Genomic DNA, 13,132 nt, shown 5'->3' on the forward strand with positions numbered 1-13,132 from the left:
TTTTTTTTTAATTGTATTTTAAGTTCTAGGGTACAGGGGCACAAGGTGCTGGTTTGTTACATATGTATACATGTGCCATGTTGGTGTGCTGCACCCATTAACTCATCATTTACATTAGGTATATCTCCTAATGCTATCCCTCCCCTACCCCCTCTCCCAACCTCACAACAGGCCCCAGTGTGTGATATTCTCCTTCCTGTGTCCAAGTGTTCTCATTGTTCAATTCCCACCTATGAGTGAGAACATGCGGTGTTTGGTTTTCTGTTCTTGCGATAGTTTGCTGAGAATGATGGTTTCCAGCTGCATCCATGTCCCTACAAAGGACTCATCCTTTTTTATGGCTGCATGGTATTCCATGGTGTATATGTGCAACATTTTCTTAATCCAGTCTGTCATTGATGAACATCTGGGCAGGTTCCAAGTCTTTGCTATTGTGAATAGTGCCACAATAAACATACGTGTGCATGTGTCTTTATAGTAGCATGATTTATAAACCTTTGGGTATATACCCAGTAATGGGATGGCTGATTCAAATAGTATTTCTAGTTCTAGATCCTTCAGGAATCACCACACTGTCTTCCACAATGGTTGAACTAGTTTACAGTCCCACCAACAGTGTAAAAGTGTTCCTATTTCTCCACATCTTCTCCAGCACCTATTGTTTCCTGACTTTTTAATGATCACTGTTCTAACTGGTGTGAGATGGTATCTCATTGTAGTTTTGATTTGCATTTCTCTGATGGCAAGTGATAAAGAGCATTTTTTCATTGGTCTGTTGGCTGCATAAATGCCTTCTTTTGAGAAATGTCTGTTCATATCCTTTGCCCACTTTTTGATGGGGTTGTTTGTTTTTTTCTTGTAAATTTGTTTAAGTTCTTTGTAGGTTCTAGATATTAGCCCTTTGTCAGATGAGTAGATTGCAAAAAATTTCCCCCATTCTGTAGGTTGCCTGTTCACTCTGATGGTAGTTTATTTTGCTGTGCAGAAGCTCTTTAGTTTAATTAGATCCCATTTGTCCATTTTGGCTTTTGTTGCCGTTGTTTTGGTGTTTTAGACATGAAGTCCTTGCCCATGCCTATATCCTGAATGGTATTGCCTAGGTTTTCTTCTAGGGTTTTTATGGTTTTAGGTCTAACATTTAAGTCTCTAATCCATCTTGAATTAATTTTCATATAAGTTGTAGGGAAGGGATCCAGTTGCAGCTTTCTACTTATGGCTAGCCAGTTTTCCCAGCATCAGTTTTTAAATAGGGAATCCTTTCCCCATTTCTTGTTTTTGTCAGGTTTGTCAAAGATCAGATGGTTGTAGATATGTAGTATTATTTCTGAGAACTCTTTTCTGTTCCATTGGTCTGTATCTCCATTTTGGTACCAGTACCATGCTGTTTTGGTTACTGTAGCCTTGTAGTATAGTTTGAAGTCAGGTAGCGTGATGCTTCCAGCTTTGTTCTTTTGGCTTAGGATTGTCTTGGTAATGCAGGGTCTTTTTTGGTTCCATATGAACTTTAAAGTTGTTTTTTCCAATTCTGTGAAGAAAGTAATTGGTAGCTTAATGGGGATGACATTGAATCTATAAATTACCTTGGGCAGTATGGCCATTTTCATGATATTGATTCTTCCTATCCATGAGCATGGAATGTTCTTCCATTTGTTTGTTTCCTCTTTTATTTCATTGAGCAATGGTTTGTAGTTCTCCTTGAAGATGTCCTTCACATCCCTTGTAAGTTGGATTCCTAGGTATTTTATTCTCTTTGAAGCAATTGTGAATGGGAGTTCACTCATGATTTGGCTCTCTGTTTGTCTGTTCTTGGTGTATAAGAATGCTTGTGATTTTTGCACATTGATTTTGTATCCTGAGACTTTGCTGAAGTTGCTTATCAGCTTAAGGAGATTTTGGGCTGAGACAATGGGGTTTTCTAAATATACAATCACGTCATCTGCAAACAGGGACAATTTGACTTCCTCTTCTCCTAATTGAATACCCTTTATTTCTTTCTCCTGCCTGATTGCCCTGGCCAGAACTTCCAGCACTATGTTAAATAGGAGTGGTGAGAGAGGGCATCCCTGTCTTGTGCTAGTTTTCAAATGGAATGCTTCCAGTTTTTGCCCATTCAGTATGATTTCTGAGAACTCTTTTCTGTTCCATTGGTCTGTATTTCTGTTTTGGTACCAGTACCATGCTGTTTTGGTTACTGTAGCCTTGTAGTATAGTTTGAAGTCAGGTAGCGTGATGCTTCCAGCTTTGTTCTTTTGGCTTAGGATTGTCTTGGTAATGCAGGGTCTTTTTTGGTTCCATATGGCTGTGGGCTTGTCATAAATAGCTCTTTTTTTTTTTGAGATGGAACGTATTTTGAGATACGTTCCATCAATAGCGAATTTATTGCAAGTTTTTTTAGCATGAAGGGCTGTTCAATTTTGTCAAAGGCCTTTTCTGCATCTATTGAGATAATCATGTGGTTTTTATCTTTGGTTCTGTTTATATGCTGGATTATGTTTACTGATTTGCATATGTTGAACCAGCCTTGCATCCCAGGGATGAAGCCCATTCGATCATGGTGGATAAGCTTTTTGATATGTTGCTGGATTCGGTTTGCCAGTATTTTATTGAGGATTTTTGCATCCATGTTCATCAGGGATATTGGTCTAAAATTCTCTTTTTTTGCTGTGTCTCTGCCAGGCTTTCTTATGAGGATGATGTTGGCCTCATAAAATGAGTTAGCGAAGATTCCCTCTTTTTCTATTGATTGGAATAGTTTCAGAAGGAATGGTCCCAGCTCCTCCTTGTACCTCTGGTAGCATTCGGCTGGAATCCATCTGGTCCTGCACTTTTTTTGATTGGTAGACTATTAAGTATTGCCTCAATTTCAGCACCTGTCTTTGGTCTATTCAGGAATTCCAACTTCTTTCTGGTTTGGTCTTGGGAGGATATATATGTCCAGGAATTTATCCATTTCTTCTAGGTTTTCTAGTTTATTTGCACAGAGGTGTTTGTAGTATTCTCTGATGATAGTTTGTATTTCTGTGGGATCAGTGGTAATATCTCCTTTATCATTTTTTATTGCGTCTTTTTGATTCTTCTCTCTTTTCTTCTTTATTAGTCTTGCTAGCGGTCTATCAATTTTGTTGATCGTTTCAAAAAACCAGCTCCTGGATTCATTGACTTTTTTGAAGGGTTTTTTGTGTCTATCTCCTTCAGTTCTGCTCTGATCTTAGTTATTTCTTGCCTTCTGCTAGCTTTTGAAAGTGTTTGCTCTTGCTTCTCTAGTTCTTTTAATTGTGATGTTAGGGTGTCAATTTTAGATCTTTCTTGCTTTCTCTTGTGGGCATTTAGTGCTATAAATTTCCCTCTACACATTGCTTTAAATGTGTTCCAGAGATTCTGGTATGTTGTGTCTTTGTTCTCATTGGTTTCAAAGAACATCTTTATTTCTGCTTTCATTTCATTATATACCCAGTAGTCATTCAGGAGCAGGTTGTTCAGTTTCCATGTAGTGGAGTGGTTTTGAGTGAGTTTCTTAATCCTGAGCTCTAGTTTGATTGCACTGTGGTCTGAGAGACAGTTTGTTATAATTTCTGTTCTTTTATATTTGCTGAGGAGTGCTTTACTTCCAATTATGTGGTCAATTTTGGAATAAGTGTGATGTGGTGCTGAGAAGAATGTATATTCTGTTGATTTGGGGTGGAGATTTCTGTAGATGTCTATTAGGTCCACTTGGTGCAGAGCTGAGTTCAATTCCTGGGTATCATTGTTAACTTTCTGTCTCATTGATCTGTCTAATGTTGACAGTGGGGTGTTAAAGTCTCCCATTATTATTGTGTGGGAGTCTAAGTCTCTTTGTAAGTCTCTAAGGACTTGCTTTATGAATCTGGGTGCTCCTGTATTGGGTGCATATATATTTAGGATAGTTAGCTCTTCTTGTTGAATTGATCCTTTTACCATCATGTAATGGCCTTCTTTGTCTCTTTTGATCTTTGTTGGTTTAAAGTCTGTTTTATCAGAGACTAAGATTTGCAACCCCTGCCTTTTTTTGTTTTCCATTTGCTTGGTAGATCTCCCTCTATCCCTTTATTTTCAGCCTATGTGTGTCTCTACACATGAGATGGGTCTCCTGAATACAGCACACTGATGGGTCTTGATTCTTTATCCAATTTGCCAGTCTGTATCTTTTAATTAGAGCATTTAGCCCTTTTACATTTAAGGTTAACATAGTTATGTGTGAATTTGATCCTGTCATTATGACGTTAGCTGATTATTTTGCTTGTTAGTTGATGCAGTTTCTTCCTAGCATCGATGGTCTTTACATTTTGGCATATTTTTGCGGTGGCTAGTACCAGTTGTTCCTTTCCATGTTTAGTGCTTCCTTCAGGAGCTCTTGTAGAGCAGGCCTGGTGGTGACAAAATCTCTCAGTATTTGCTTGTCTGTAAAGGATTTTATTTCTCCTTCACTTATGAAACTTTGTTTGGCTGGATATTAAATTCTGGGTTGAAAATTCTTTAAGAATGTTAAATTTAGGCCCCTACTCTCTTCTGGCTTGTAGAGTTTCTGCCTAGAGATCTGCTGTTAGTCTGATGGGCTTCCCTTTGTGGGTAACCCGACCTTTCTCTCTGGCTGCCCTTAGCATTTTTTCCTTCATTTCAACTTTGGTGAATCTGATAATTATGTGTCTTGGAGTTGTTCTTCTCGAGGAGTATCTTTGTGGCATTCTCTGTATGTCCTGAATTTGAACGTTGGCCTGCCTTGCTATGTTGGGGAAGTTCTCCTGGATAATATCCTGCAGAGTGTTTTCCAACTTGGTTCCATTCTCCCCGTCACTTTCAGGTACACCCATCAGACATAGATTTGGTCTTTTCACCTAGTCCCATATTTCTTGGAGGCTTTTTCATTTCTTTTTACTCTTTTTTCTCTAAACTTCTCTTCTCACTTCATTTCATTCATTTGATCTTCAATTACTGATACCCTTTCTTACAGGTGATTGAATTGGTTACTGAAGCTTGTGCATTTGTCACGTAGTTCTTGTACCATGGTTTTCAACTCTATCAGGTCATTTAAGGACTTGTCTATATTGGCTATTCTAGTTAGCCATTCGTCTAATCACTTTTCAAGGTTTTTATCTTCTTTTGTGATGGGTTCGAACTTCCTTCTTTAGCTCGGAGAGGTTTGATCATGTGAAGCCTTCTTCTCTCAACTCGTCAGTCATTCTCTGTCCAGCTTTGTTCGGTTGCTGGCAAGGAGCTGCATTCCTTTGGAGCGAGAGAGACACTCTGATTTTTAGAATTTTCAGCTTTTCTGCTTTGTTTTTTCCCCATCTTTGTGGTTTTATCTACCTTTGGTCTTTGATGATGGTGAAGTACAGATGGGGTTTTGATGTGGATGTTCTTTTTGTTGATGTTGATGCTTTTCCTTTCTGTTTGTTAGTTTTCCTTCTAACAGTCAGGACCCTCAGTTGCGGGTGTGTTGGAGTTTGCTAGAGGTCCACTCCAGACCCTGTTTGCCTGGGTATCAGCAGCAGAGGCTGCAGAAGAGTGAATATTACTGAACAGCAAATGTTGCTGCCTGATCATTCCTCTGGAAGCTTCGTCTCAGAGGGGTGCCTGGCTGTATGAAGTGTTAGTCTGCCCCTACTAGGGGGTGCCTCCCAGTTAGGCTACTCAGGGGTCAGGGATCCACTTGAGGAGGCAGTCTTTCTGTTCTCAGATGTCAAACTCCATGCTAGGAGAGCCACTACTCTCTTCAAAGCTGTCAGACAGGTACATTTAAATCTGCAGAGGTTTCTGTTGCCTTTTGTTTGGCTATGCCCTGTCCCCAGAGGTGGAGTCTACAGAGAGGCAGGCAAGCTTCCTTGAGCTGTGGTGGGCTCCACCCAGTTCAAGCTTCCTGGCCCGCTTTGTGTACCTACTCAAGCCTCAGCAATGGTGGGTGCCCTCCCCCAGCCTCACTGCTGCCACCTTGCAGTTAGATCTCAGACTGCTGTGCTAGCAATGAGGAAGGTCCTGTGGGTGTGGGACCCACCGAGTCAGGCGCAGGATATAATCTCCTGGTGTGCCATTTGCTAAGACCCTTGGAAAAGCCCAGTATTAGGGTGGGAGTGACCCAGTTTTCCAGGTGCTGTGTGTTACAGTTTCCCTTGGCTGGGAAAGGGAATTCCCTTCCCCCTTGCAGTTCCTGGGTGAGGCAATTCCTCGCCTTGCTTCAGCTCTCGCTCAGTGGGCTGCACCCTCTGTCCTGCACCCACTGTCTGACACACCCCAGTGAGATGAACCTGGTACCTCAGTTGGAAATGCAGAAATCACCTGTCTTCTGTGTTGCTCACACTGGGAACTGTAGGCTGGAACTGTTCCTATTCAGCCATCTTGGAACCACCTCTCATAGGTGCCTGTTTTCTTGATGGCTGTAACCTAATAACCATTCGCAGTTTATGAAGGCTACCATTTCCTTGGCTTGTGGTCCTCTTCCCCTAACTTTGAAGCCAGCAGTGGTGGATCAAGTCCTTCCCAAGTCACATCTCTCTGATCTACTCTTTTTGTCTTCCTCTTCCACTTCTAAAGATTCATGCAATTTGATTGGGTCCACCCAGATAATCCAGGACAATCTCCCGCTCTCCAGATCCTTAAGCTTAATCACATCTCCAAGTCCCTTTTGCTGTATGAGATAAAATATTCATAAACTCTGAGAATTAAAGTGTGGACATTTTGGGAGAGTGAGTTAAGGATATTATTTCTCCTACCATATCCTTGTTAACTATGAAACACATCAAATAATTTTTCCTATTCTTAGTGATACTGTCTCTCCATCCTCATCATTCACTGCTATCCTAGCTTTAAAGTGGTACAGCCAAAACTAAATTCCGTGGCATATATAGTAAACACCAATACTTTTAAGCTCCATGATTGTTAAATATTACCTCAATCTAAGCCCAAGGGGAGAGTGTGAGTGTTTTGAGCTGGAAAGAGTTGCTTGCAAAAGAACATAGAGGTTGGTATAGCAGGAAATTCATAGGTCTTAGAGGCAGACAGGATTTGAGTCCTGCCCCATCACTTGATAACTGGCATGACACTGAACATGTTGCTTAAATTATCCAAGTCTGTATTTCCTCTTCTATAATACAGGGCTAATATATGCATTGCAGGATAGCTGTGAGAACTGAATGTGTCCTCTATAAACTACTCATGCGTCTTTTTTGCAGGCTAGTCCATAGTATCACTATAAGTGTTATCATCAAATCATGAAATCCTTAGGTATAAGATCTAAGTACAACATTTCTTATCAGGAATTCCAAGAATTCTGAGATTATGAACATGAACTTTTGAGTGAGACACATCTATCTATATTTTAATCCTGGTTCTGCTACTTACTATCTTATTTTCATTTCACCTCTTTATATCTCATTTTCTTTATGAGAACAAAAATGCTTACATGGCAGAATTGTTGTCAGAAATAATAACAAAGTGGAATTCATTTGTGTTGGATATTTTACATGTGTCGTCCCATTGTCATATCTCCACAGCACCCTTTTGCGTTAGTACCATTATTATCTGCATTTCCTAAATAAGAGAACGCCCATCTAAGGTAAAGTGGTTATCTAAGAAGTTAAGTAACATGCCCAAATTATACAGCTAAGAATGGCAGAACTGGGACATAAACCCAGGTCTTCTCTGTCTTGGAAGCCTGGCATATAATCCATATGTTATGTTGCCTACCCCATAAATTGAGTGAGACAATGAATATAAAATGCTTACTGCATTGTGTAACACCTAAAAAGCACTATTTTAGTAGGGTACCCAGGTATCTCACAGCCATATTGCACAGTCATGAGGATGAGCAGCTGCTTCACTCTTCCCTTACTAGACTTCCCCAGTTGGCAAGGGGCCACCACACGTTGAAATTCAGGAGGGGCAGGAGGGATAGGAGAGTTATTACATTATTCATGTCCAATTCTACTTGTCTAATGGACTTGTTAAAAGCACCCTGGATGGAAAGTGTGAGTCTTAATGGCATTTTATAAAAGTTGCTGTGATGAATTAGCACATAAAGCAAATTAAAAACAGCTTATCGCTTGTTAAATTAGGTGATGGGGCACTGTAGCATTTTTCCCAGATGTGAGGATCCATTAATATCCAAAGGAGCCAGAGGCTGCTGAAATGTGTCAGCTGCTTGGTTTTAGGGACCTGCCAAGTCTGAATAAATGTAATCCTAGAGAGGCAGATTGTCCAAGATCAATAGAGCTCATGGAAAGAACCTGTTGCTGAGCTCCTTAGGAAGGACACCTGCATCTAACAGCAGGAGTGGGAAAGTTCCCCTTAAGGACTCTCGGGAATAGAATAGTACAGGCGAGTGAATGCCTGACCTGGTAGAAACCTCCAGGAATAGTCCCCACTCCCACTTCAAATGGGAATGCAGAGACGTGAGAGAAGAAGGGCTTTCAAAAGCCACCTGAAACATTTTCACACACCTGTATTGAGGATCTACTTTGGATCCGGCACCCTACTAGGTCCTGAGGATACAGAGATATTTTAGATGTCTTTATGCATAGTCCAGAAAACAGCTTTTAGGTGGCACAATTGGCACACAGACCCCCTGATTCAAATTACAATATGTTTTTCAGAATAACAGTTATTATAATAATATCTTACATTTATTGAGCCCTCACTAGTGCCAGGCCAGTGTTACGATACTTTGCGTATATTATTTCATTTAATCCTCACCATAACTCTTTTGAGACAGATGGTGTTATTATTTATGCCAGTTTTACAGTTAAGAAAATCTGAGGCCCAGAGGGGTTAAGTAACTTGCCTAAGATCACATAGTTAAAAAATTGCAAACCTAGGCAGTCTGGCTCCAGAGCCTGCCTTCTTGGCTACTGCTTGTCAGCCTTTCTGTTGGTTTCTCTACCTCAACTTCCCATAGTTTACATCCAGAAGGAGCCTAGAGTCAGGCCAGCAGTTCAAGGACTTTGGAGATAAGAAATACTTGGACAAGGACTGAGCAGTAAGGGAGTTTCAGGAATTTAGGGAAGAAGTGGTTGTCAGCCCTGAAGGGAAGATTAAAAGTCTTTGGCACTGCTAGACTGTGAGCATGGCCAGAGGGCAACAAGCGGGGAAATTGAGCCATGTAATAAAATGGCCAAGAAAACAGAATTTGGAATCAGATACACCTCATTTTGTATTCAACCTCCACCACATGTGTTTGTGTGACCTGGGCCAGGCTCCTTAACTTCCTGAGCCTCCTTCCCTCATCTATAAAGTGGGGATACTAATTTTTACCTTTAGGGTTGCTGTGACATCAAATAAGACAATGACTACAAAGTTCCAGACCACCTAATAAGGGCGTAAGTAGTAGTAGCCATCATGGTTATCATTTTCCACACCTTATCATCACCACCTCCCAGGTTGAATGAGGGGGCAAGGTGAAGAGCACTGAACTAGACTTGGATCTGGAGACCCAACATCTAGTCCTAGGTTGCTGCCACTGAGCTGTATATTCTGGAGTTAGTCAGTGGGCCCCAGTAGATCTGTCCCTCATCTTTTAACAACAACAACAACAAAAGTTGGGAGGATAGTACTATGTCTGTCACACCTTCTTCACAGCAACTGATTGAGTCACAACAAGGTAATTTGTGTGAAAATGCTTTGCAATCTATAGAGCGTGTGTTGGGGTTCCCCAAGACAACTCCCAGGTTGATGACTCACTAGGATAGTTCACAGGACTCAGCATGATCATGCTCATGATTATGATTTATTACTGCAAAAAGATACCAAACAATGTCAGGTAAGGGAACAGGAGCAGAGGACAAAGTCTGGAAAAAATTAGCTGCAAGTTTCCGAGAGTACTCTCTCAGTGGTGTCACACAGGAAGTGCCTAATTCTTCCAGCAACAAATTGCAACAACAGGTGCAAAATGTCTACCAGGGAATCTTATTAGAGATTTAATGTCCAGGTTTACTGGGAGCTGGTCACGTAGGCAGCCTCTGCCTAGCACATACCATAATATCAGACTCCCAGAAAGAAAGCAGGTGTTCAGTATAAATTATATTGTTTGTACAAACAGTTTAGGCCCAGTAAGCCATTCTTATGAGAAAATGGTGGGAACCCTCCCAAAATCTAACTTCCCACATGTCAGCCAAGGGCTACCCTTACAAGCAAGAACAGCAGTCTCAGGCCTGCTACGTTAACTCCTTTTTGCACAGAGTAGAATCTAAAGAAAAGATTTGTATTAGCATCTACTCGGAACGAAAAAGGGAGATAATAAAAACATCAGTTCATGCTTACTATTTGTCATTGTGTGCCAGGTCCATTTGTCCACGCTTTATATGTATATTACCTTATGTAACATTTTACCCATACAGCACTCAGTAATGGAGGTATCGTTCTCATCATTGTCATCATTATCACTATGTTGTATATGAGGAAACTGAAGCCTAAAAGAGACTAAGTAACTTGCCCAGCTGACTAGCTGTAAGAGTAAGACATAGTAGGAGCGGAACATAGACCCAGTAGTCCATATTCATAACCACACTGTACTACACTAGACTGCACATACTATAGGCTTAGTGCTGCATATGTGTTATTTCATTAAGGATCACAGTAGTTCTAGGTGAGTGTTGTTATTAGACTAATTTTGCATCAAAAAACCTGTGGCTCAAGAATGTTAACTAATGTATGTCACATCACAGAATCAGAGAAGTGATAGCTTCAGGAGTGGGTGTTGGTCTTTCCACAGCTCCCCGTTCCTGACTGGGGCTTTGTCTGAGCCTTTGGCAGGGGTGGTCAAGGTGCAAATGATTCATTCTGGGAGCTTGGACCAGGAAACCCTCTCCAAATTCCATCTTTGGGAGACAGTGTTAATGAAAGAAGGGACTATGTTGCAAGTAATTATACTTTTCCTGCTGTGTTTAAGAGCTCTAGATGCTGTCTTCAGCTCTTTCTTGTTGTCATGGCAGCAGATGTGACATTTCTTTGATAGACAAAGAAAGAAGAAGAAAACCACACTTGGTCTTCAGTGTGGAAAAATCTAAAATAAAACAGATTTTTAGAAAAATCTGTTTCCCAGATCTTGCTAGTTTTGCATACACAGTAGTTATACTCTAAGGAAATTCTTAGAATGAAATCAAAGGGGAATACACAGACAGGTAGTGAAATCTGCTTCTCTGGGAAAGTCATATGCTGTATGTGTGTGGTGGTGATTTTTGAAAATGGGATATACAGCAGGATGTGTACAATACAGGAGTGGTGGCAAATGTTCACCTTTTAAAGATGACAGCTAGTTTCTAAGATCTTGTTCATCATTTTGATTCTGATTCCACCTCCTTCATGCTGCCATTCATACATATTACAGTGCATTGGCCTTAACAAATGCTTAGCAAATGCTTTTTAGTGAGGGCTGCATGATACAGAAAGCAAGAATTGTAATTCAGAGATAAGTGCCATGATGAGGTAAGCTCGGCATTATATGGAAGCAGAAAGATTTGTCGTGCTGTTAATATGACTTTTATCTAGCCATACCCATACATATGCATACATTTTTAAATTTACTGCATTTTATGCATGTATTCAGGTGATTGCATTAACCTCTTCATCCAGTTGCAGTGGTGGTCCAATATTTCATTGAGTAGAGGGATCACCTACTCAATGGGTGGACCTTTGTTACTGTTTTTTCCCATTACGAAAGAAACAGTTCTACAGGCTGATACAGCTGAGATGATTTGTTTACAGAACAAAATGCTTCATTTAGAAGGATAGCCATATTTCTCTTTATTATTTTACTTTTTTTAGTAATTTTAAAAATTTGATTGTAATGCGAGGGGAAAAAAATCTCAATTAGGTAGTAAACTGCCTTTCTCATCTTCTATTATCACCTTCTAACATCTGATGGTCTCCAAGAAAAGAAGCAGATCTCAGTTTTGAGGATCTATAGGCTGCCCCTGTAACCTCCAAGAAGAAGCAAGAGCTAACTTTAGTGTATTGCCAAAGCAGTGAGAGTGTGGACTGTGACCCAGGGAATCATCCCGGGAGTTGATACCACGTGATGATGGGTTCTCAGAGCAAGAGTGAACATTTGAAACCACAACTCCTAAATCTGTGCTGACAGAGATTCCTAACAGTGTCCTCTTTTGTCCTTTCCTCCAGAGCCATGTTTGACTACGACAAGAGCAAGGACAGTGGGCTTCCAAGTCAAGGACTTAGTTTTAAATATGGAGATATTCTCCACGTTATCAATGCCTCTGATGATGAGTGGTGGCAAGCCAGGAGAGTCATGCTGGAGGGAGACAGTGAGGAGATGGGGGTCATCCCCAGCAAACGGAGGTAAGAATGCCTTTTGTAGCAGAATATTTGCTTTTCAGCTATCCAGGGAGTGGAGATGAGGGAAGAAGAAGGTGGGAGAAACTGTTCACAAAATTAAATTTATTTAAATGGGATAGTCAATCTGCAGGAAAATTGTCAGTGGTGACAGGTGACATGAATTAAAAATCCTCTTTCTCCTATATTAGGGTTTTACCAAAATTGGTGACTGTGACAAGAAATAAAGGAAGAAAGAGAATCGGCTTACACTGTGTTCCTAAAACTTTTACCAGAGTGTGCATGTGCAACCTTGTGCTTATCAGCTTATATGCTGACTTACAAATTCAGCCCATTTATTTCCAGAGTTTCAACATTTACCAATGAATTTTATAGAAAGGTCAAGTTGAAGGCAAATGAAGTAGGCAATTTACTAGGCTAAGGTCCTGGCTATGTAATATCTACAAATATTGGTGGAAAAAAAATGGAAAACCTTCATCTTAAATTCAGATGCTTGGGATATGAGCTGTCAAACATCTGGTGAGGTCTAAGTACTGACTGGGTTTACAATTTTTTTTTCTTTTTTTTACTGTTTTCTTTATTCTTGTTCCCCACCTCACAACTTCCAATAGCTACCTAGATATTTAGTTCTGTGTAAGTGTTTCCTAAATCAAGAGCATCATGCTTTCTCTTCCAAGTGTTTCTTCAGCTCTACTTTTGAAAAGCAGAAATGTGCTTCAGAACAGCCAACTCCTTAATCTGTCCCAGCGGATCCATCACCAGACAGGAACTTTCCTTCTCACAAATGTCCCTTTGGCACCAAGAGATCCAAGAAACAGAAATTGGCTCTATCCCAGAG

The 13,132-nt window shown here is 40.5% G+C and overlaps 1 protein-coding gene across 24 annotated transcripts in view; it reads left to right on the top strand.

Moving 5' to 3' along the window:
- DLG2 (discs large MAGUK scaffold protein 2) overlaps positions 1-13,132 on the top strand; it is a 2,166,350-nt gene that overhangs the window by 2,071,891 nt on the left and 81,327 nt on the right. For all 24 annotated transcript variants that reach the window (XM_031653896.1, XM_017949244.3, XM_017949248.3 and 21 more), the window contains one exon: positions 12,124-12,300. In XM_031653896.1, coding sequence (XP_031509756.1) covers positions 12,124-12,300 — 177 coding nt within the window. The remainder of the gene's footprint in view (positions 1-12,123; positions 12,301-13,132) is intronic.

This window comes from Papio anubis, chromosome 12 (assembly GCF_008728515.1).
Source record: "Papio anubis isolate 15944 chromosome 12, Panubis1.0, whole genome shotgun sequence".
In the NCBI taxonomy this organism is placed as follows: Eukaryota; Metazoa; Chordata; class Mammalia; order Primates; family Cercopithecidae; genus Papio; species Papio anubis.